General features: G+C 43.5%; 1 protein-coding gene across 2 annotated transcripts in view; it reads left to right on the plus strand.

Annotated features, from left to right (window-relative positions):
• EXPH5 (exophilin 5) overlaps positions 1 to 22,504 on the plus strand; it is a 57,769-nt gene extending 35,265 nt beyond the window's left edge. The window contains exons 2-6 of one of the 2 annotated variants that reach the window (XM_075266046.1): positions 3,232 to 3,392; positions 9,166 to 9,319; positions 14,560 to 14,617; positions 15,811 to 15,934; positions 17,350 to 22,504. In XM_075266046.1, the coding sequence (XP_075122147.1) occupies positions 3,232 to 3,392; positions 9,166 to 9,319; positions 14,560 to 14,617; positions 15,811 to 15,934; positions 17,350 to 22,334 (5,482 nt within the window). In that variant the 3' untranslated portion in view covers positions 22,335 to 22,504. Of the gene's footprint in view, positions 1 to 3,231; positions 3,393 to 9,146; positions 9,320 to 14,559; positions 14,618 to 15,810; positions 15,935 to 17,349 lie in introns of those variants that run through there. The other variant, XM_075266047.1, reaches the window with a different exon arrangement.
• The last annotated feature ends 1,711 nt before the right edge of the window (positions 22,505 to 24,215 follow it).

The raw sequence follows: 24,215 nt of genomic DNA on the forward strand, positions 1-24,215 counted from the left end.
CCTGAAGGCTGTCTTGTGTATATATATATATATATATATATATATATATATATATATATATATATATATGTTTAGCCTATCCTTAGGACAGGCCATAAATATCTAATCGGTGGGGGGGGCGACAGTCAGATTCTATGTGGGTCATAAAGAAAAAAAAAATTCCTGTCATTTTACGATAACCCCTTGATAATTGTCACAAGGGGTTCCCCAATCACAAAAATGGGGGTCGCATGTTCCCCATTTAAATGGAGCGACTGTCAAACATTCACGCTGCTGCTTCATTTAACGCCGAAGCTGCTGAAGAAAAGCAGTAGTATAATACTCAGGACTAGGGACGGGCGATTAGTCGAAAAATGTGTAATGTGATTTGGTGCTACCTATTGGTCCGAACCAAAAGCGGTTATTACCGTATACTCTGGGATCTTAAGAGATAATGATCGGAGGATATGGAGAGGTGACAAACATAAAAAACAATGTTACTCACCTCTCCTGCGCTCTGGTGCAAGTTTTTGCTGTCTTCTAGGCAGGACGGAGTCATGTGGCATTGTGATTCATGGACACTACATGACTCATATGACAGCTGGGGTAGGCCCTGACATCAGTCAGCAGACTGTCAGACAGCATGGACTTGTATCAGAGCCTAGGAGAGGTGAGTAACACCAATGGTTAAATTTGTTCACCTCCCCTGGTCTGCTGCTTATGTGGAGTCTCTTAATAGCAGCTTGGGTTCTTTCCAAATCAACCTGCCAGGCAAACCTCTCAAGGCAATACTTGCAAGGTTCACTCGACAGGGGTGTGGTTTAAAAGAGGCGTGGCCTAAATAATCGCCATTAATGGTAATCGAGGTAAAATGCCCGATTAATCGGGATTTTGATTTAGGTCATAATCACTCAGCCCTACTCTGCACCGTCTGCAGTCCCATAGAGCTGATCCCAGATTTTTGGGATTGATGGTTGAGACCCGACCTGATCTTTGTCCTATTGCCTGTGCAGAACTGTATACAGGACTATGGGGGCTTTCGGAGTCCCTGTGCCACCATACTGTAGACCACACCGTGCCATATGTGGGCGATAATCTCATCCAGAAGGAACGCTCTGATGTTCCGGGCCACGCCAGAGTTAGTAGCAATAACCTGAGATTCTTGCCAGCGTTCATGCTGTTTCCTGCCCTAGAACTAGGACATGGGCAAAGGTTCCAGACTCCGCTTCGTACTGCAGCAACGATCAGGAGTGTGCTTGTCGTGGCGGCTGGTAACCCTCTCGGTGCCAGGAGCCACCTTCTTGTTCTCTCCTGATTTACAGCGCCGGCTCGGCTTGTGGCAAACAATTGATTATAAACCGCAATGAGATTTTTATATGAAATATTAATCCTCGAAAATGAAATCAGAAGATCCCGGAGAGCGGAGCGCGGTGTAAACAATCTATTATCCTCATTTACTAGCGCAAACAACTGAAAAACAAAGCTATTTGTCACCGCTGAGAGCTTTTATGGCCAGGCAGTGCTTGGTTTGTACACGGTTCTCCCTGGGAAACACAGATAATAGAAGTTTTTTTTTAATGTACTTTTGCTGAAATAGTGTATTTTTATAGGTTACAGTCGTGCGGCTTCAGCAGAGGGAGCAGGAACTCTGAAGTTGCATAAAGTCAATACGTATAACCGGACTATGAGGGTTTGTAGTGTGGCAGGTGACATGATGGAGAAATGTACACATCTGAGACATGTATGGGGTGGAATATTCAGTTTACTGTATTTCTAGCTTAAACATGGAGATAAAGCGAAGCTTCACTTTTATGCAAATGTTTAGGCTCGTAACATAAACCCCTTTTGCATGTGAAGCCGGCCTGGGGACTGGTGATCAGAGGTGATCAGACATGGCCACTATAGGGAATATGTATAGAAGTTTGGTGTGGCAGACCTAGAGATCCATATTTGTTAGCAGCTCTTACATCTGTTCCAAAGAGGAAACTTTCGGGCAGGAAGCCTCCCTTCCTATCATGTTGTTATAAGCCACATACAAAGGGGTCGTCTCATTAGAAAACATAATCTGTCATCTGATCGATCTCTAGGGCAATACATTGACAATCATCTGTCATCTGATAGCTCCTTAGAGCAATAGGTGCCCCCTTTTCAGAAGAACTCACGCCCATTTACCACATGGTCACTCATGGACGTCATGTAATACCACAGTTCACCTCTAGTGGTCACTGCCTGTAACAAATTACAGTCTGCCGTAGGTCCTACGCTGATATTTGCACAGAAAAGTCCAGAGGTGTTCACCCCGTTTAGGTTTCGTTCATGTTGAAAAACCCATTGGTGATTTGCAATAAGATCCCGGGATCTACTTTCCGTTGCAAATTTGTAGTCTCCTATACTAGGGCCATTGGGGCTAATGCAAGTGTGGGGATGGGATTCGTTAGAATATCATACACTATACAGTAACTGTAAGACGCCACGACGTTTATGCCACCTGGGGACCCCCTGGCCTTAAGCTGACTATACACTTTATATGGCTGATGGTTGCCATGCCTGACCATCCTACGCACTTTGCTCGGCCCATACATGTGTTCTCTATGGGGATTGCCACTTCCAGATACTTCAGTAGTGGATCCGCCCGAGAAGAAAAGAATCGGGCAAGTTCGTATCGCAAGGTCAATGACATTGGCAAGTTCGGCCAACATGCATCTCATTTGTACAGCCAGCTTTGCGTATACGGCTGCATTCTCAGGTACTGCATGGCCTAGAAAAATATCTGCATGATATCGGATCACTTTCACTGATAAGGGTCAGATAACATTGTGTTGGGACTCCTAACAATGGCTGTAGAGGTTGGAGCTCCTACAACATACGTAGATCATATGTGTGGTTCCTTCCGTACAGCACATAACTAATGCCTGGAGCAAGCCGACTGTACTAGATAGACATAAGCCGAACCTTGTTGTCTACAGGTTTCCTTTGTTGACATTCCCTTTTGGATGTCCTCACCAGCATCACCTCTGGTATGTCATCCTAGTCCCCTCCTTAAAGGAGATCTTCACATCTGCAGCCCTCCTCATACAGCAGGAGAGTCGTCTTCAGGCTGTACCTGTGACGTCTCCAAACATCTGGTCAGACAGGTTTCTCTCTCCTGCGTCTACAGACTGTCTAATTATGCTAATAGACATGCAGCATTGGGAGGTTGAGTCTCCTTGTGTACGGTCGACTGAGGAACATTCTCTCGCTATTCTGTTTCAGCAAACTTAAGAGTTGGAAAAGAGACGTGAAATGGCTGCCCGCCATATCCGGAGAGTGGTTCGAGGAGATCCAGAAGAAGAAGTTTAAGGATGATCCGGACGTGAGGAGCCTGGTGAGGCCACCTCTGACCCACCGTCTGAAGAAGAAAACCCCTAGAGGCGGTGAGTCAATGAGCTATAAAGTAGGAGGAGGTGGGTTGTCTGTCAACAACAATCTAGAAAATGAGTTTCACTTATTTAAACAGCAGTAAATGACAAAGTACCCGTGTAATGATTGACACCAGGATTGTGAGGTCCTCGGATCTCGGGTGAAATGCATTGACCTCTAGTAGTCCTCAAGCCTGCATCATTAGGAAAAGCAATATTGCACGGTAGTCGTATGTGATGTGCAGATGTCCCCGGGCACAGTCTGTCTTTTATATAGCTGGCACCTTGTCAGGAGTTATCACACTGCTGGAAATATTTAACTCCACATGGAAAAAAGTTTGCTGCGAGAATCTGGAGGTTGGTCAGTGCATTGTAGTTATCTGTAGGGATATTCAGCGGGGACGGGGAAGGAAGAATTCTCGAGCAGAGTTGTAACATATGTGTGTAAACCCAGTCCTACCCAACCACACGTCATACAACACTGATTATTTATGTTCTGAAAAAGTTTTTTGTCTTTGGAGTTAAGTGTGTATGGATAGGGTTTCGGGAGTTGGCAGTATGGATGATCATGATGTTGGGAGTTAACAGGGTGGAAAGCTAGGATGTTAGGAGTTAGCAGCTTGGATGGTTAGGGTGTTGGGAGTGGGCTGCTTGTATGGTTAGGATGTTGGGAGAGGGCTGTATTGATGGTTAGGGTCTTGGGAGTGGGTATTATGAAAGGTTAGGATGTTGGGAACGGGGAAATTGATGGTTCAGATGTTGGGAGCAGGGGGCATGGATGGTTAGGATGTTGGGAGAGGGCTGTATTGATGGTTAGGGTCTTGGGAGTGGGTATTATGAAAGGTTAGGATGTTGGGAACGGGGAATGGATGGTTCAGATGTTGGGAGCAGGGGGCATGGATGGTTAGGATGTTGAGAGCAGGGGGCATGGATGGTTAGGATGTTGGGAGCAGGGGGCATGGATGGTTTGGATGTTGGGAGCAGGGGGCATGGAAGGTTAGGATGTTGGATGCAAGGAACACGGATGGTTTAGGATGTTGGGAAGGGGGCACTGTGGATGGTTAGGATGTTGGGAGCAGGGGGCACGGATAGTGGTCAATATGTTGTGAGCAGGGGGCATGGATGGTTAGGATGTTGGGAGTGGACAGTTTGGATGGTTAAGATGTTGGGAGCAGGGGACATGGATGGCTAGGATGTTGGGAGAGGGGGCACTATGGATGGCTAGGATGTTGGGAGAGGGGGCACTATGGATGGTTAGGATGTTGGGAGCAGGGGGCACGGATAGTGGTTAATATGTTGTGAGCAGGGGGCATGGATGGTTAGGATGTTGGGAGTGGACAGTTTGGATGGTTAAGATGTTGGGAGCAGGGGACATGGATGGCTAGGATGTTGGGAGAGGGGGCACTATGGATGGCTAGGATGTTGGGAGAGGGGGCACTATGGATGGCTAGGATGTTGGGAGAGGGGGCACTATGGATGGCTAGGATGTTGGGAGAGGGCACTATGGATGGTTAGGATCTTGGGAGTGGGGAGCATGGATGGCTAGGATGTTGGGAGAGGGGGCACGGATGATTAGGATGTTGGGAGAGGGCAGTATGTATGGTTAGGATGTTGAGAGTGGGAAGCATGGATGGCTAGGATGTTGGGAGCAAGGGGCACGGATGGTTAGGCTGTTGGGAGAGGGCAGTATGGATGGTTAGGATGTTGGGAGCAGGGGGCACGGATGGTTAGGATGTTGGGAGCAGGGGGCACGGATGGTTAGGATGTTGGGAGCAGGGGGCACGGATGGTTAGGATGTTGGGAGCAGGGGGCACGGATGGTTAGGATGTTGGGAGCAGGGGGCACGGATGGTTAGGATGTTGGGAGCAGGGGGCACGGATGGTTAGGATGTTGGTAGCGGGGAGCATGGATGGTCCATTTCATCTCTACGAGACTGCTGAAGAGAAGCTGAGTACAGCGCTCTGCAATCTCTCGCAATCTGCTAGAATTAAATCTAGGGCCAGCGTGCATATAGTAGCGCCATCTTTGTTGCGATAGGTGGGGGTTCCAGCAGTCCTACCCCCATAGATGAGTTATTTTATAACCCTACTGCAGTCTGTTTAATTTCCCAGACACTCAGACAACCCCTTCACTGTGAGTAAGAGTACCAGTGGTATTTAAGAGCTGAGGCATCGATCCTTGTCACCCATCAGACACTGTCCTGTTACGGATGAGTCTGAGAGGCTTCATAATGAATCATTACAAGGTCAACTGTATGACAGCAGTGTTTCCCTTTAATATGTTACAATCATTTCATGTACAGGTCTGTCATATGTGATGCAACATATACGTGTTCCGACTTCTCTCTTCCCTCTCGGGCTATGTTTGAGTCCCCTATGCTGAATAAGAAAGTGATGGTAACTCCATGCATAGTGTCAATATGGGTCACGCAGCATCGGGAGGAGGGATTGTCCTATGGGGTACTAGTCATAATAAATGTCACCCCATTGTCATGTATACCTCTAATAGACGGGCACCACTCACTCAGGTGTTGTTTCTGTCGTCAGTCATTACAGTCTCTTATGTACACCGTGTACAAAGGTCTTGTAAATGTCTCTGTGTACAGACTGAATTTCTTTCCCTGGGGCAAGTACATAGTGTATGGGGTAGGACGCACACAGAGGCGCAGGATATGTTTAGTGTCACTGTTTAGAGGCCGTATATCATCGCCATGTAACGTCCTTACATTCTGCCTCTGCATACCGCTCTAGTACAGCCATGTGTATTAGGTGAGTGTCAATTTACGTGTCCCCTTTAAAGGAAATATCCCATAAGAACTAGAATGAGGGTCTCAAACCCCTGCTCTGAAAGGAATTGAGTGGTGGTCTTACATGAACCCCACTGTTGCAGTCTTGAGGACTGGATACAGATACAGTACATTGCTCGCAACCTCATTTAGACCTATAGGTAGTGAACGGATCGGCAGGACACATTTGCGACCCACTTCATTGAGATTCCTGTGGCAGAGATGACCCTGGACCCCCCCATAGTGACCATAGAGGTGCCAGTGGTGGGAGGTAAGGTCCTATTTGTGTCTGTTTTCATGGATCCCTTAAAACACTGAAATGTATGAGGAGTCTATAACAATGGGCACCCCTTGGATGCACATTTTTCACGGCCATTTTCTACCATGGTCATGTGCAGGGCATGCACCAGTAGCCTTAAATTAAAGGGGTTATAGGTTATATGGGAAGTAATAAAGATTGTGAGGATTGTTTGCAGAATCTGAACCTTCACCAGTGTCAGAATAAACAAGGTGCTGCGGATTACAATCCACCATATACTTATTACGGCTAAGGATTACAGACTGATAAACTGCGGATTAGTTCCAGGGAATAATAATAGGACTAATCTGTATGTAGATTATATGGTGTGTACCTGGTAGACATCTTGTTTCCAGTTGCAGATTTGGATTATAATGGATTTGACATTATCAATTAAGACTGGCATACAAAACGCCAGTCTTGATAAATCTGCCCCAGTTAGTCCAGTGGAGCACAATAAAACTACATTGATATTACTGCTAAAAAGTGAGTGGCTTTCTTCCCTCTCCCTGTTGAAAACATACTTTATTGTCTGGGCCAAGCATGCATGTGTATGGAGGAATAGCTGTCGGTCATACAAATATTTGGCCGACAGGTATCTCTTATATGGCCTGAGGTAATAGTTGCACGATCCTGCCGCTTGTTTACAAGGCATTATCATTACCCCAGGAGACCATATTTATCAAGAAAAGACTCAAAGACCTTGACAGAGATCAACACACAAGGTTCGGCTTTGGAAATCTCTTCTCGAAAAGCTGATCACCGGGATGTCCACCATTGGGACCCTCCATAGATCCACTGCAGAGACACCAGGCAGTAAAAATATAGTTGTCCCACAGCGCCACCACTGGGGAAATGAAGCATTACACAGTGTCCATTCAAATTACTTGGCTGCCTATGTAATGCAGGACAGGACTTGTCCTCCAGACGCAGAGACACTCTTTATATCTGCTATATATTTTGACCAAGTGATGAGGATCCTGGACAGAGACCCCCCCCCTCCTCCTTTAAGGGCCTTTTCAGATGTCAGAAAATGAAGAGAAATTTAAGGTGGACATCCATCTTGGATTCCTCTTCACTTTCCACCCTCGGCTCCCCGCGGCATTGGCATTCCATCATGGATTTCCACCACCCAATGATCACAGAGTCGGCACCTGATCCACAGCAAGATCAAGCAGGACACTTATATTCTCAGCATCCCGCTCCGATAACACGGCCTCCCATGGGAATCAAAATCGGGTCGGAATCCGTCACAAAATCAGCTGCAGATTCTGCCATGTGAACGTGGCCTAAGCATGTCCATGTGCAGTTTTAGGTTCTATAAGAACTTTTTGGTTCCTGGAATTAGACCAGCCCTGCTATAAATAATAGTATATAAAAGGACTTAGTACCAATGAGTAATATAAAGAGGCGCTGTCACCTCCCTGACATGTCTGCTTTAGTCAGGGCTGTGGAGTCGGGAATCCAGGCTGTAAAAAAGTTACTGACTCTGGCTTCAAAATAAATCATTAATTGTAATACTATACATCTATTATTATTATTATTATTATTATTATTATTATTATTATTATTATTATTATATTTTATCATTATTTTATTATTATTATATTTTATTATTATTTTTTATTATTATTATTATTTATCATTTTATTATTATTATATTTTCTTATTATTATTATTTATTATTATTATTATTATTATGATTATTATTATTATTATATAATAATAATAATAATTTGATGTGCAATTTATTACATATTTGCTATCCTAGAAATCACTCTAGATTTTTCCTGATTTCGAGGATTTTTACCGCTGTAAAATTGTACATGCCATAAAACAAGCATATTTTCTCATACCTCTAAATTGTGCCATTCCTCTGTTATTCCTCCTGGAAATTTATGAATAAATCGGGTATTCCCAGGTGGGTCCTTGTGTATTTTGATAGTGTCCAGGCATTTCTGAGAGGACCAGACTGTGTAAGGACACGCACGCACTTCGTCACTACATTTCTAGGAGGAGTAACAGAGGAACGGCCTAGTGCTGAGATATACGGAAATAGGCTCCAGAATGATTAGTTCATGAGGAGCGTATGTATTTCCATGGCAGGAGAGATGAGACTTTCTCTATTCCTCTATCCTGGCATGTCTGTGCTGTACAGATGATACAAGGCATACGTGCACACTCGGCAGTAGGTTACTGTAACCACAATGCCTGTAGTATAATATCAGAGGAGCCATCATGTGGGATTGTGAAGAGCTTTCCCTCTTGGTGCAGAATCTTCTCTCTCACCCCATTCCCCAGACACCACGCGTTCATCGTGTCCTGGTTACTGATGTGTATCTAAGCCGTATCTAAGTGTGTGTTCTAATAATAGACACACACTTTGCACTTTGTACCCAGAAATTGTGATTTTGTTATATGATAAGTCCTGTAGTGCACGGTGTGGCGGTAACAGTATGCAGGTGACAACGTATCCCCGCACCTGGTGATAACAGGAATATGTCCGCCCAAAACGTACCGCCATCTCATGATACCTCAAGAATATGCCTCTTTTGATCAAAAAATGGAGCCCGCGGATTTTGTGATCACTTTTTTTTTGTTTTTAGTATTTTAACCCCATCGCTGCCAATATGTGCGTGGTGCGCCCGTTGATCATGTGCCTTCCTACTTGTGGAAAGTGGTAAACATGTCTTCTCTGCTTCCAGAGCCCGAATCCTCTAGAATGACAACATCTCAAAACTTTCAGCCCCAAAAGAACTCCGGACCGTCTTTCCTCGGACTTCGCTCCCCTTTATCGTCTTTGTTCTCCTTCAGGAAATCTGCAAAGCAGAATCTAAAGCTGCCGCCTCAGCACGAAAGGTAAGGGTTTGTTATATGTGGTATCGTACTCACTGAGCCAGGGGTGTCTGGTTATGGCTACGGGTCTGATATGTCGTCTGTGATATTCTGTATTCTCATTATTATGTACATCCATTCGTAATAGGGATGACTCGGCCATATAAAACCAAATTCAGGATGGAGCAGGACACTTATTTTTTCCGTGTCCTGCTGCGATCTCTGCCTCTCATTGAAAACAATGGAAGACAGAATCTGAGGATGAATCTGCCCCAAATCAGCATCAAATTCCTACATGTGAGACCCCCTAAGACCTGGGGCTTGGTTCACATCTGCGTTTGGGTTTCCATTCAGGAAATCCGCTTGGGGACCCCTCCCCTATATCCATTTTTACTCTCTAAAATCTTGAAAATAGTAAAGAATTGACACACAAAGTGTATTAGAAAGTACTGTATATACTCGAGTATAAGCCGAATTTTTAAGCACAGTTTTCGTGCTTAAAAAAGGCCTCCCTCGGCTTATACTCGAGTCAAGCAAAATATTTTTATTTTTTTTTTGGTGGTGGTGGGGGTCTATGACTAGCCACAATATCAATGTATAGAATCTCCCATAAAATAGTTTAAAAAAAAAAAAAAAAAAAAAAAAAGTTTTAAAAAAATATAATAAAAAAAATAAAATAAATAAAAGTTCTAAATCCCTCCTTTCCTTAGAATACATATAAAAGTAGGAAATTACTGTGAAACAAATACACATTAGGTGTCCCTGTGTCTGAATATACTGAATATAAGGGATCTGCAGTGCTGCAGATACCCTATATTCAGCCAGGCTGAGTTCTAATTGGGGGGGGGGAAACCCAGTCCTCAAGCTCAGGGAAGGGGCAGACAGACAACCAAAACACCCCCTCCCCTTCCCCAGCAACTACTGCACCCAAAAACCATTTTAATTTTTGAAATTTTCCAGTAGCTGCTGCATTCCCCCCCCCCCCCCTCGGCTTATACTCGAGTCAATAAGTTTTCCTAGTTTTTTTGTGGTAAAATTAGGGGCCTCGGCTTATATTCGAGTATATACGGTAATAGGACTTCTCACATTTATGGCGATCAAGCGTCATTGAAATAGAGCCAGGAAATTCCTTTCAGCGTGTGATCATGTCCATTTATGATATGGGTGTGATACTGGGAAGTGTAACAGGGAAAATGTAGCCGCACAGCTGGCCATGTGTCTGGATTTTCCAGAATATTATTAGTTTGGGTTGGATGATGATAAAAATCTACACGTTTTATGTATGATGACAGGTCCAACTAATCTCCTCTGACGGCTCGCTCACTACAGAAGCTCGTAATACTTTTAATGATTCAAGTGAACCTTTAGTTTTGTGGATACCTGCAACTGTAGTTTAAAGGGAGTGTCGCCAGCCCCCAGATAGATAGGTTAGGAGTAGAGATGAGCGAACACTATTCGAAACAGCCATTTCGAATAGCACACTCTCATAGAAATGAATGGAAGCGGCCGGCAAGCCGACTTTGCCGGCGGCCGGCTGCTTAACCCAGGGGTGAACCTGCCCCTTTCGCCGAGGTGAACTACAGAAAGCCCCCCCCCCCCGGGAGGAGGGGGCGGGGTGGAGGGGGCGTGGTGAAGTGAAGGGGCGGGGCTTAGTGCCATTCGCCGGCAGAGAGCAGGCACGGAGATGACCTGCTCTCTGCCTGAGCGTGAGAGGAGGCTGCTGGAGCAGCACTGCTCCAGTGGCCTCCCCCAAACCACCGCTCGGTGCTAAGCCAGTCCAGGGCAGCTTGTCCTGGACTGGCTTAGGTAACCAAAAATGCCGCCCTTCCTGAGGCCCTGGCATAGCGCCGCCTGAAGCGGTCGCTTCAGGTCGCCTCATGGGAGGTGCGGCGCTGGCTTAACCCCCCGCGTGCTGGCTACGTCCATTCATTTCTATGGGAGCGTGCTATTCGAAACGGCTGTTTCAAATAGTGTTCGCTCATCTCTAGTTCGGAGCACCATAATCACATGGTGTTTCATCTTGTGAATCAGTGATTCTGTAGATAAGAGTTCCCCTTTTACTCAATATGCAAATTAGCTCTTTGGAGTGTTGTCATCGCTCTAAAGAAGTGGCCACACCTTAATTGCTCCAAGAGTTGACAAAATCAGCAATATCTTGGCAATGGAGGCCGCAATAAACAAGGGGAAATACGGCATCGGATTTGGCTGACCGTAACCTATTTGTGGGGCTGGGCTGATATGCTGGGTGCTGGTTACTCACTCCCTTTAAGAGAGTGAGGCAACTGACAACCCAAAAATACTGACCCCAGATCATTCACAGAGCTGGGTACTGAAGGTGGTCATACACAGTGGTATGTAACATGCGAGGGAGTGTTTTATATGATATTATACAATTACATGATTATATTAAATATATAATTATTAATATTCTATAATGAGATGTATAGTTTGTTACACAGTATCATGAATTAGAGGATCTTTACTACTGGATAGACAGTACCTTGTGACTGAAATGCCCCTTTAACTCTTTTAGGCTATAATTCAGATGTACCTATTAAAAATGTATTGGTCTTCCGGCATCTAACTAGTGCTATAAAGAATATAGGTCAGAGCGGGTGATGTCATAGATATTATCATTACTACGTGTGACTATGTCAAGTCATCTGTGACTACTTGTACGCTCAGTCTTATGGATAACAGTCCCTTAACTGTTTCCATTCCCGACCATGGACAATGGCTGCCCCCATGTGTATAACCGTCCTTCCTGTAAGCCAGAGCTTGATCTGACCAATAGCAGCTGAATTCCCTAAATTTAATGGGATTTGATTTAGAAAAGTCATTTTCAAATACTCTGTTAGGAAACGAGTTAAAGGGGTTATCCAAGGGTAAAAATGAACGTGTCCTTAGGATAGGCTATTATATCAGATCGGTGGTGTCTGACACCTGTCAGCTGCTGTCTGCACAGTGTATGGAGTTGGAAGTAGTCGGCTCCTGACACTGTGTAGTGTTCTGACTGTAATAACATGACTCAGCCCCTGTACAGTGTATGGAGCCATTTGGTGGACAATGGCTAATTGTTTTTTGGGTTGGGTGTCGGACCCCTACCTATCCTAAGATTAGGTCATTCATTTTTCTTCATGCATAACCCCTTTAATATTGGGGTTACCCAGATCTTCCGCTCATTACAAACTGTATACTAAGACGATCCTACCTGACGGTCGATAAGACCACATGTCCTTAGTAACCAGACTGTCCGATGGAAATCAGCTGAAGCAACATTAACATTGCCATATCCAGCCCTGACATATTTCCGTCTTTAGTCAGCTTTGGTCCTAGGACAGGAGACACTCCCTGCAGACGATTAGATGTCAACACATGAATTTAGCGGCAGACACACGCTGGAGACTTCATGTCACTGGTGTCTCCACCCTACAATAGAAGGACAGAAGAGACGTCACCTAAGACTATGAATACCTAGCGCATAGTTTGCTTAACTATTACAACATACAAGACATGCAGTGACCGTCCAGTCACCGACCAGTTACTATAAGGAGGTAAAATATCTTATTTCCTCTGTTAGATCACATAAAAGATGGCATATTAGAATTAGCTAATAATAAAATACTCCTGTTTCTAGATATTACTGTTACAAACTTCTTAGGTGCCGCCTGGGGTACATTCGATTCCTGCTCAGAAAGTCCACATAATGTGTCCAGGGCTGGTAGTCACATATGGATAAATAAGTGTCCTGGTGGCTACTCCACGTCATGTCCAGGCCATTGTGGAAGTGAACCACTGCAATCTTCAGGAATGTAGAATACTAGAAGGGTAAGTTCACATCCTGACCAAAAAGATGGCTCCCAATGGGAGCCGGTCAGTTCTTTTTTCCGGGAGCCATTTGTTCCAGCTCCCGGAAAAAAAAAGTAACATGCTCATTCTCTCAGGCAGTGTCGCCTCACGACATCTGCCTGAATACACTCCCGACTAGGCCCAATGCATTTCTAAGTGTGGCACCCAATGGGGCTGCAATACTCCATTCTGATAATTATGGAATAAGTTCTATATGATTGGAACGGGATGGACCCTTCTTACACTGGAATATAATATGGAGGGCACTCGGGTGTCATCAGATTGTGATCACTTAGTCGTATGCTTGAGGTCTATAGTGAGACATGTAGATGAATATATGTTACACCTGTTATGTCATCAGTTGCTGTGTAATTGTACATTATACGCTTGTTACCTGCATTGCATTGGCCTAGAACCAACTCTATCCACTATATACCGCATGCAGTGTCCATATGAAGAGTAGATTTACATTAGTCTATTACATTTATATATACACTGCACACAATGTGATACGGCAAACTCTTAGCTTTGTGTATTTTTGCATTATTTTGTACTGGGCGCATTTTGCCTTTAAGGGATCCTATCAACCCCACCCTGCAGATAGGTTAGGCTCACTTGAATCAAATGGAGTTTCCCCTTGTGAATCGCTGCCTACATTGCCATTTTTGTCAATATGCAAGGGTGTTGCTGTTTACCTCTTTGCAGCAATGGCAACACCCCCATTGCTCCGAAGAGCTTCTTTTTTTTTTTTTAGTTGAAAGTTTTATTGCAAATTTTTCAAAAACAGACAACAACAAACATCAAGGCCTACAAGCGCCTGAAAACATAAGGGGACAAAATTAGACATAACAAAATCCACAGAGCTCATTTGCCTAGTGGCAGATTCCCACTTTTTGACCAGACCACCACACGAGCCTTAGTGGTCCGTCCTAAGGCTTGACCATCCCTACCGCAGTACCAGAGAACCCTTCAAAGCGAGGTTCAGTGGTTAAGAATAGATGATTGTGTACATTAGCTTCCTAACACGGGTCTCGCCCTATATCTCGCCATTGTTTTGTTTTGGGTGCACGCGTTGCTCGGTGACAGTAACGCGCCGCTCTATCATTTTGTTCCTGACGTTTCCACACATGGCGATCAATTTTATACTAGAGCAAGTAAGAACCTGATCACTCCGAAGACTGACAGCTCGTACGAGTCACTGCCTTTCCCTCAAGAACTTCTCAATAATTGAAGATAAAAAAACTTCTGGAGTGCTGGAAGGCAGGGTAGGACCCGTCGCGAAGCACTTGGGTTTTCTTTCTGTGATTTCACTAATTTGGAGTAGTTTATGTATTCACAGAAGACATGCCGTCCTTGTATTAAGACACCGCCATGTACTGGGTACCATTTTGAAACTTTTTCTTCCTTCTCCTCAGACATGGAGTCTTTTCTGTCAGTGGCCAGATACCTACAAACACTGAAGCTAAGAAAAAGGTAAAAAAAAAAAAAAAAAATTCCAAAAATGGTTTTTCATATTCTCTGCAATGCTTTTGAGCCAAAAAAATAAGAATATCCGGAGACTTCAGTAAGAATTTTATGTTTTCTAAAATTGCTTAAAGGGATCCTATCATTGGATACCCCTTTTTTTCTCCCTAAAATGTAGGAATAACCCTAAGAAAGGCTATTCTTCTCTGCGCCGCCATTTGGTAGAAATCCAGGTTTTCTTCTGTATGCAAATGAGTTCTCTCACAGCACTGTGGGTGTCCCCAATGCTGCAAGAGGACTCTCCAGCGCCGCCTCCATCTTCTTCTGGAACGCTCTCTCCTTGTGTCTTCTTCCGTCCTGGGTTTTAATCTTCTAGGCCTCAGGCAGAGCCGCCTGCACATGCCCGGGCAACAAGAAAATGGCCGCTTACATTAGCTTACTGTGTAAGCGGCCATTTTCTTGTGGCCCAGGCATGCGCAGTCGGCTCTGCCCGAGACCTAGAAGATTGAAACCCAGGATGGAAGAAGACACAAGGGAGAGGGCGTTCCAGAAGAAGATGGAGCCGGCGCTGGAGAGTTCTCTCGCAGCATTGGGAACGCCCTCAGTGCTGTTTGAGTGCTGGGGACCTCCCCCAGTGCTGCAAGAGAACTCATTTGCATACCAAAGAAAACCCAGATTTCTACCGAACGGCGGCGCAGAGAAGACATCTAAAGGATGGAGAAGAATAGCCTTTCTTAAGACTATTCCTACATGTTAGCGAGAAAAAAAGGGTATCCAATGATAGGATCCCTTTAAAGAGGGTTGTCTGAGGAGTTAAACTTGCCTGACTTCTTCATGGTGGACCTTAGGGTTCTGACCCCAGCTCATGTGATCACAGCCAACCCCTGACCCCTGGGTCACCCAGCCCCTTCCCTCCTTTTCTGATTTCAGAGGTAATCACTCATGCTATGAGGGCGGCCTGACACTATTAAAGCCAGCCCCCATAGCATAACCTCCAAATTTCATAGGTAGAGTGACCCAGGGTTGGAACTGGGCCTGAGCATAGGGACATATCCATTGATCCATTTTGTAAAAACAAGTAAATAAAATAATAATAAAGAATAAAAGAAAAAGTATAATATTTAAGTGTTTAAAAAAACTGAAAAAAAAATTAACAATTTGTTTTTGTTATTTTACTAAAACATTTGTTTGTTTTTTTATAGTTTGAAATTTACAACTCCGCACGGAGCGTTAAGCAGATTGCCAATTTTTTCGAAGCACATCACCGAGCAAGAGAAAGCTCCACCACAACAACCGCCACCCAGCTTGAGAATGAAGTTTTTCAAGGTTAGTGCATCCCCATAGACTGTATATAAAATAATTTAACCCCTTACCAACTGTTGCACGTTATCATCAGGATGTAGTTCTTGAACAGAGTCCTACCTATATATATCATTGGAGATCGATATGGGCACAACAGCTACTCAGGGGAGTTTGTGAATGACAACCACGCTCTGACACTAATAGCTGGGGCAGTGGCGTAACTAGGAATGGCGGGGCCCCGTGGTGAACTTTTGACATGGGCCCCCTCCCCCCCCCCCCGACCGACGCTGAAGACCCCGACCGACCCCCCCCCCTTCCCCTCCACATTCCTGCGTCCACTATTATGTCTCATAGTGGCCCCTGCACACAGTATTATGCCCCATTGTGGACACCCATGAATAATTAGTATAATAATCGGAGACTGAGGGGGATACCAATATAACAAACACTGTTACTTATCTATCCCCGGCTCTGCTGCACTCCTCGGTGGTGTCGGCCATCTTCAATGACGTCCAGGACGTTACATGACCCTGGACGCAGGCCCTGGTCATGTGACATCAGGGATGTCACAGAAGTAGGCCCAAAGGTAAGTAACACTGTTTTTTATATTCCCTCACCCCTCCTGGGCCTCCGATCATTATACTCAGGGGGTCTGAAAAGAGCCCCGAGTATAATAATAGTGTTGGTGGGGCCCATAGCGTCACTTACTGATCTCGGCCCCTGCCAGGATCGTAAAGTAAATAGAAATAGGGCCGGTTACCTAATTCCCTGTGGTAGCTGCTGCCGCTGCTACCTTGGTGGTTACGCCACTGGGCTAGAGTTAACAGAGTAAATTTGGATCCCACCCCATGAACCACCACGATCAACCATGGTGCAGACAAAGGGGAGGGGCTCTCTTTGCCACATCCCTATCCAGTTCCAGTAATGTGATCACTGTAGCCATAGACTTCTAATGGAGGGCCGACCAAGAATGTCAAACTCCTTGTATTTGGTTTTCTTAGCCATTAGGGCTACCATTAGAATTTCAGTCTTTTCTTTCTCTATTGCCAGATATAGCCATGATAACATATTAGGCTATTGATATACTTAACACATTAAGTAAAGTGTCACCATGTTGACATTATGTGCAATACATTGTTAGCTAAAATTGTATCTGTGCACGTTCAGCTATCTGTTAGTGTTGGCAATCCTTCGGCAATTATATGATCGTGACTCATGCATTCCTTTTTATATGGATAATTCTAATGAACATTGCCATGTCTAGGGAGGACTAGCCAAGAGGCAGTGTGTAAAATAAGACATAATGTGTAGGCCTTTGTTCAATCCTGTAGGGTTCATGAAACTATGTTTAACCTTGTCCATAGCGATAATCATTTTTGCATGAAAATTTTTCACGCCTTGATCACTGTGATCTAAGTGCAACTTTTTCTATGTTTCAGTTTTAGGAGATCTGGATCAAAAACTTGCCCAAGAGCAGAGTCAGAAGCAAACAGTCAGGACGAGTAGACTTGGAAGCTATAAATATGGAAAGCAATATAGCAAAGAAGGCTTACTCCATAATACATCCGAGCCTAAAAAAGTATACAGCAGTTTATCTTCTCACGATGGAAGAAGACCTTTGTCTCTTGAGGAGACTCGTACAACGTACGCCACGTACCAGCCAAGAAAATTTTCTGAAATGTACTTAAACAGACAACGTTCAGTTTGCCAACAAGATAACTCTAACAAGTCTTTGTACCGAAAGAGTCCTTCACTCTTTTCAACTGTAAGTCACACATCCCAAAGATCGACTCCTAGTTCTGGCTCATTTTCATCGACCAGCCTGCAGCTATTGTCTCCAGGCATAGATCCGGAGAGGACAAGACAGCACAAGTCAACGAGATTACCTGTCACATCCATCAAGTGGAATAATGCTCTTTCTTCTGGGCAAACTGAGGAGACAGGTAGACATTTCAGAACACAGTCCGCTCCTAGTTCTGGTTCATTTTCATCGAGTAGCTTGCAGTCGTTATCTCCAGGCATAGAACTAGAGAGGACAAGACAGCACAAGTCAAGGAGGACGCCTGTCACGTCCATCAAGTGGAATAATGCTCCTCCTAATGGGCAACCCGTGGAGACTGGTAGACCTTCCAGAACACAGTCCGCTTTGGATCTTACAAATATTGGCAATTCCAGTCGCCAAAGCAGAGTTTTTGATCTTTACAAAATCCCATCAAGAGTACCAGTGTCCGCGTCCAATGAATTCAACAATATTACCGGCTTAACAAATATTGCAGAAGATAGATCCACTGGATATTACAAAACCAACGCTCCCGTTCACCGTCCTGAAGACAGATATTATAGTCGACTTGAACGGTACAGGGAAAAGAACTATAGAGATAACACAAAAATGAGTAAAACTCTTAATGAGAATTCGAGCGGCAATGACAAGAAAACAGAACCCGTGGAACTCAAAAGAGAAACCTCTGTCCAACCAAATGCTACTAGGGTGGAAAATGTTGTACTGACCAAAACAGAAGCTCCTAGTAACCTATCCAACTTCTATCTGCAAACGGAGGACTTTCCTACAAAAGCAGATGAGCGTAAAATGGAAGTAGATCCTGAAGAGAGCAGAAATCTAGAACCTGATATCCACGATGAAGACATTCCAGTAGACTGTACGTTGAAATCGGAAACTAAGATTTTTCAAGATCCGAACCCGCTTAAAGTATCATCTGGTCACACATCAGAGCCTGAGATCATGGATGTTGATGTCCCCAACATCTTTGTTCACTCTATAAATACAAGTTCATCCACTTCTGTTGGCCATGGTTCCAGTGCTCAAGTAGACAATTTACCACCAAAAATGGAAAGACCTGGAATAACATTGACTGATCGTAATCGGCCATTAGATACCAATAAGACGTTCAGTTCCTTTGATCATAGAACATCCTATACCATCGATACTCCCAGTTTTAAATCTGCAAAACTGAGCGCATGGGAAAATACCAAACAAACTAGATCTACAGATACTGGGGGAAGGTTTGCTTGGATGAATAGGAGGAGAGGATCGAATGGCAACTGCATAGAGGGGTTTCAGTCTGATACACTGATGTTTAAGAATAGAAATGCATCTTCCCTTCCAGATTTACTTGACCAGGACAATGAAATTTTACCTAATAATATAGACATTAATTTACTCAAAAAAAGCTGTGAAAATGTTGTACAATTTGCCCCCACCACCGTTCCCGAAACAAAATCTTCATCAATTTCTCATGACTCAAATTATGAGAAGCCCTCTGTCCAAAATACCAATCCTCAACCTAAAAATGTGAGTTCAAAAACGTTTCTACAAAGGCCATATACCTCTTATGGCTCAGTCCGGGAGGGAATGTTCAAAAACCTTGACAAAAATACATCATACCCAGCGGTACCATATGAATCCGAAAAAGAAACAAAAAACCACACAGAAATATTTTCGTCTGATACTCTGATGTATACGAAAAAGAATGCGTCATCTTTGCCAGATTTACTTGACCAGGAGAGTGACATTTTTGGTAACAACGCTGAAACGATATTACGCAAAAACAGTTGTGAACTCGATGGGGATCTTCTTGAAACGAAGCCTTCAAAGATCCCAGATGAAAGGAAGGAAATGTACTTGGGCAGTAGTAGAAGGTCTGAACACTCTTATGTCCAAGATACCATTCAAGAACCCAAAAAATCAACTTTAAGCACTTGGAAGTCTTTACAGAAGCTGTCTACCTTCTCCTTTATTCCAGAATTAGATGTCACATCGATGAAAACCGAGAAACAGACAGCTGGCTCCGAAGCAACGAATCGAGCAGACACAATGGCAGAAACCAACACGGTTAAAAACTTTGTAAATTTAACGGAGACCACTCCATTCCCTCCTGTCTATGCAAAGCTTAAGTCTGTGAACTTTAACAAGGGTCAGTATGTTGGACAGAGAGGATCTGACTCTAATAATAATACACAATCCATAGCCGGGACACAAGCCATCAACCCGTTTCATAAAGATGATGAATCAAGAATCCAAAGTGGATCTAGTTCCCAAAAACAAGATCCTCCTAAAACAGAGCAAGTCTCAAAATGTGAGACCTCTTCTGGACCTAAAATTTCAGTACTTTATGAACGGGATGTTGCTTCTTCGGCAAGTCAAGACATACACATCGAAAAGGATTATGAATTGCAAAGAAATCTAAACCAAACTTTGATTCACCAGTTAACTCAAGAAGTAAACAAAAATGTAGAAGAATACACAGAACCACCGAGAGTAGCAGACTCCTCGAGGTTTCCCATCAGCCAAACTTTGAAGGAGCACTTAGAAGAGAACAACTGGAGTAGAACTACCCACTTGCCTACCACAGAGAATAGATCAACAACCCTCCTGAAACAGCATGCATTTGTGACACCAGAACCATACAAACCAAATGTCCATATAAGTGTCATCCCCAGGTCAGAGTGGAGTCATTCTACAAGTTCTGAGGATAACCAAGAAGTTGAAAACCTCAAGGATCTTACGTCGGAGAATAGATCACCCAAAGAAGCTTTCCAATTTCAGAAGACATACACCTATCAAGAAGTCATTGAAAATACTGAAATCTATGAGAGTCTTACAGACACTTCATACCCCGAAGTAGATAAAATTGAGTATCGTAAAGTTGTCTCCGTCTACTATACCCTTCCCCGTAAGTTCTCAAGGAGGATCTCTGATTTATCAAAGAACCTAAAAAACATTGATAAGACACTGGAGCAAAATAGCGCACCCACTGCACTTCTAGATAAGATAAGTAGGTGGAAAACAGAAGAACCAAATTCTAATCACCAAAACTCTGAAAAAATATTGACTTCTGCCACCGAGCACCTACACAGTCCAGAGGTCCACTCAGTTGATGATGTCCCATGTAAAACACATCTACTAAATTTCCACATCATTCCTTTACAAACAAATCTTATGAAAAATAGTAGCAGGGCAAATTCTGGAGAGGAAAGTGATGATTTGGTGAACAAATTTAGTTCCTTACACATTTCTGAAAATAAAAACAACTATACAGGAACCGAAGAACCTAAAAATAAAAATGAGTACAGCCCTTCAAGATCCTCCCCCAGATACTCTCCAAATACTTATTATACTTTACCAAATAGGAGATCCAAGCTTCAAGATCTGGAGAGAAATGTTCTAGAGAGAGACATTGCCATGGCTCGGGACAGGTGCAACATCTATTCAAGCAGCAGAAACATTGAGCCTTCTCCTCCAGAATCCCAAGACGTTTTCCTATCGCCAACGTTCTCCTATGATAACCTTAATTATTCCTCTGGTTATGATTTTATGCATTTTCAAGAACACAACAAACCAGACTATAACATTAATAACAATTTTGTAAGAGACGGTGGCATCTACAAGAAAAACTCCTTGGATGAAGGTCTGTGCTTAAGAGAAGACTTGCCTTCCATCTACAAATCAAAAAGTTTCAAAGATTTAAGTCAACGCAAGTCGTACAAAGCAGAAGACATCTCACCACGCGTTGACTATAACACCAGTCCACCGGCGGACTATCATTTTCCAATTTGTGATAAAAACAATGACGTTATAAATCGGCCTCGGCCTTCGTATTGCTCGGAGTTTGTCCAAAAGAAAATGAAGCCAATAAACGCAAAGAAGTTCAGTTTCTCCTCCAACCATTCAGGTCAAGAAAGTGTTAGTCCAAGGCAAACTGGCTCCTATGGAGATACTGTTCGGAATTCCGATTCCGATTTACCACCTGTATTTTACTCCCCAAACGACAACTATCCATCACACGTAAGCAAACATTTTGGCAAGACAAGCCCCAAGGATCATCGAAATGATTCCCACTCCAATTTGTATCGTTCAAAGAGTATGAAGACCATAAACACAGAAGGTCAAGAGAACTTTGTGGACTACAAAAGAAAAAGTGACGGAAGTTTTTCTTCGAAAAGTTATGGTGGTACTTTGAGGAGCAAAAGTCCTTCTTGTGGGGACACCTGGAACAGGACCTTCTCTGCGGAAAATTTAGATGAAAACGATAATTGGCCAGTTTCTCAAGAAACCAACGAACGCAAACCCGTTTGTACGTCCAAGTCTCTCGATTATGGAATTTTTGGGAAAGAGCAACAAGAGGCTATATTGAACAATGTAAAGCGGACACTCACTGAGGGTAGGCTATGGAGGCCAAGTTTTCTCAAACATCCAGGTGTCCCAAGAACTGAAGAATTTTGTTCTTCTCAGGAAGTAAATCCAGTAGGTCACGCTCCTGATGAGGTCCCACGACAAGGACCTCATTTTAAACACCCTTTTAATATCTATGAGGATGAACCTGTCGTTCCTTCAGACTCGGACACAGACACAACCACGGACGATGAATATTATTTAGATGAGAATGATAAGGAGTCAGAACTGTAAGCTCTCCAAAAAATAGTAACCAAGACAGTATTGATGGCTTCATTGAGTAGATACTGACCACTTGTCAGAATTGCTGTCCAACCTTTGGTAAGTTTAAGGGAACGTGCCATCACGTTCACACTGCCTGTGGTCCCAACAGGGTTTTCGATGATGACTCTGAAACGTAACAATACTTCCAAAAAACTTTAGGGGCTGATTTATCAAGGCCAGCGTTTTCCATGCCAGTCTTGAGCTTCATCATAAATTAGGCGTGCCCTTCAGGGTCCGTGCACCTAAACAGAAATCTATGCCGGCTCCTTGGTGGCCTATTTTTATGGCATCAATTACACCAGAAACTAGTGTTAATGATAATAAATTCGGGCCAATAGGCCCACCACCCCCTTTCAGGAAAGCCATGTGCGAGGCGCAAAACTTAAAAAAGTTATCCAATTAAAAAAAATTGTGGGCCAAATATCAGGACGCATCAATGCGAAGCACTTCCTAATATACAGTCCTATGAAAAAGTTTGGGCACCCCTATTAATCTTAATCATTTTTAGTTCTAAATATTTTGGTGTTTATAACAGCCATTTCAGTTTGATATATCTAATAACTGATGGACACAGTAATATTTCAGGATTGAAATGAGGTTTATTGTACTAACAGAAAATGCGCAATATACATTAAACCAAAATTTGACCGGTGCAAAAGTATGGGCACCCTTATCATTTTATTGATTTGAATTCCCCTAACTACTTTTTACTGACTTACTGAAGCACAAAATTGGTTTTGTAACCTCAGTGAGCTTTGAACTTCATAGCCAGATGTATCCAATCATAAGAAAAGGTATTTAAGGTGGCCAATTGCAAGTTATATATCCTGTATAAATTTAGCCCAGTTGATCTGATTTATTTTCAGGCCAATTTCATGTTTCTTTTGCAAGCTCAATACCTCTCCCTGTGAGCAGTTCAGCCAGCAAATGAAACATCAATGCAGCATGTGACCTCGGAGGTGGGAGTGATTTATTACATGTGATTTCATTGCAGGGGAGAATAGAGTAGGGACGGGATACATGGTGAGAGCAAGTGAATCTTGGGGTATATAGTTTGTCCGCAGATTCACTGCATGTATATAACATGTACAAGGAGCAGCAAGTAAAGTAAAGCCAAGCAAAGTGTGCACAAGGGAACAGTAAGGCGTTAGTACTGTAGTGGATGGAGATGCAGATAATTTTTGGAAGCTGGATAAAAATTAGAAAAATTAACTTTTACCAAAAATTGTGATTAATTTTTCACCAATTTTCGGGTGCACGGTCCATGATAAATAATCCCCATTTTCCTTGCCCTGCTTGGCTTAAATGTCAAGACTCTCCATGTTTGAGTATAAGGGAGACTTGTCCATATAGCTGAGCGGGGCGAGGAGACGCCTAAAAGATGGCCCTGGCTCTGTTTTGTCCATCACAGTGTTTCAGAGTAACAGAGATCTCATTCGTGAAGGATTCTGGTGGGACCATAGGCAGCCTGAGCTTGATGACAGGTTCCCAAAAAGTGCAATATAAGATGTAACAATGCAAATAGTAGACAGGACCTGTCATCTTTCCTGAAATGCCTCGTTTAGTCAATACTATACTTTACAGATATTATAAAAAAGCTGCATTGTGTGGTTCCTCAGTTGTTCCTCCTGTAAGTTAATAGATTGACAACCGGGTGTTACTATTCCCATGCCTATAATGTATATTTTTAGAGTTGAACCATATCAGACTGTGTAGAGACACATACTGGAAATGGTAACACCCACTTTGTTAATTTATTCCCCCATTTCCAGGAAGAATAACAGAGGAACATTACAATGTAGAGAGAAGAGATGGTCCAGAAATGTTATAGTAAACCAGACATGTCAGGGG

Source organism: Leptodactylus fuscus, chromosome 2 (genome assembly GCF_031893055.1).
Source record: "Leptodactylus fuscus isolate aLepFus1 chromosome 2, aLepFus1.hap2, whole genome shotgun sequence".
Lineage (NCBI taxonomy): Eukaryota > Metazoa > Chordata > Amphibia > Anura > Leptodactylidae > Leptodactylus > Leptodactylus fuscus.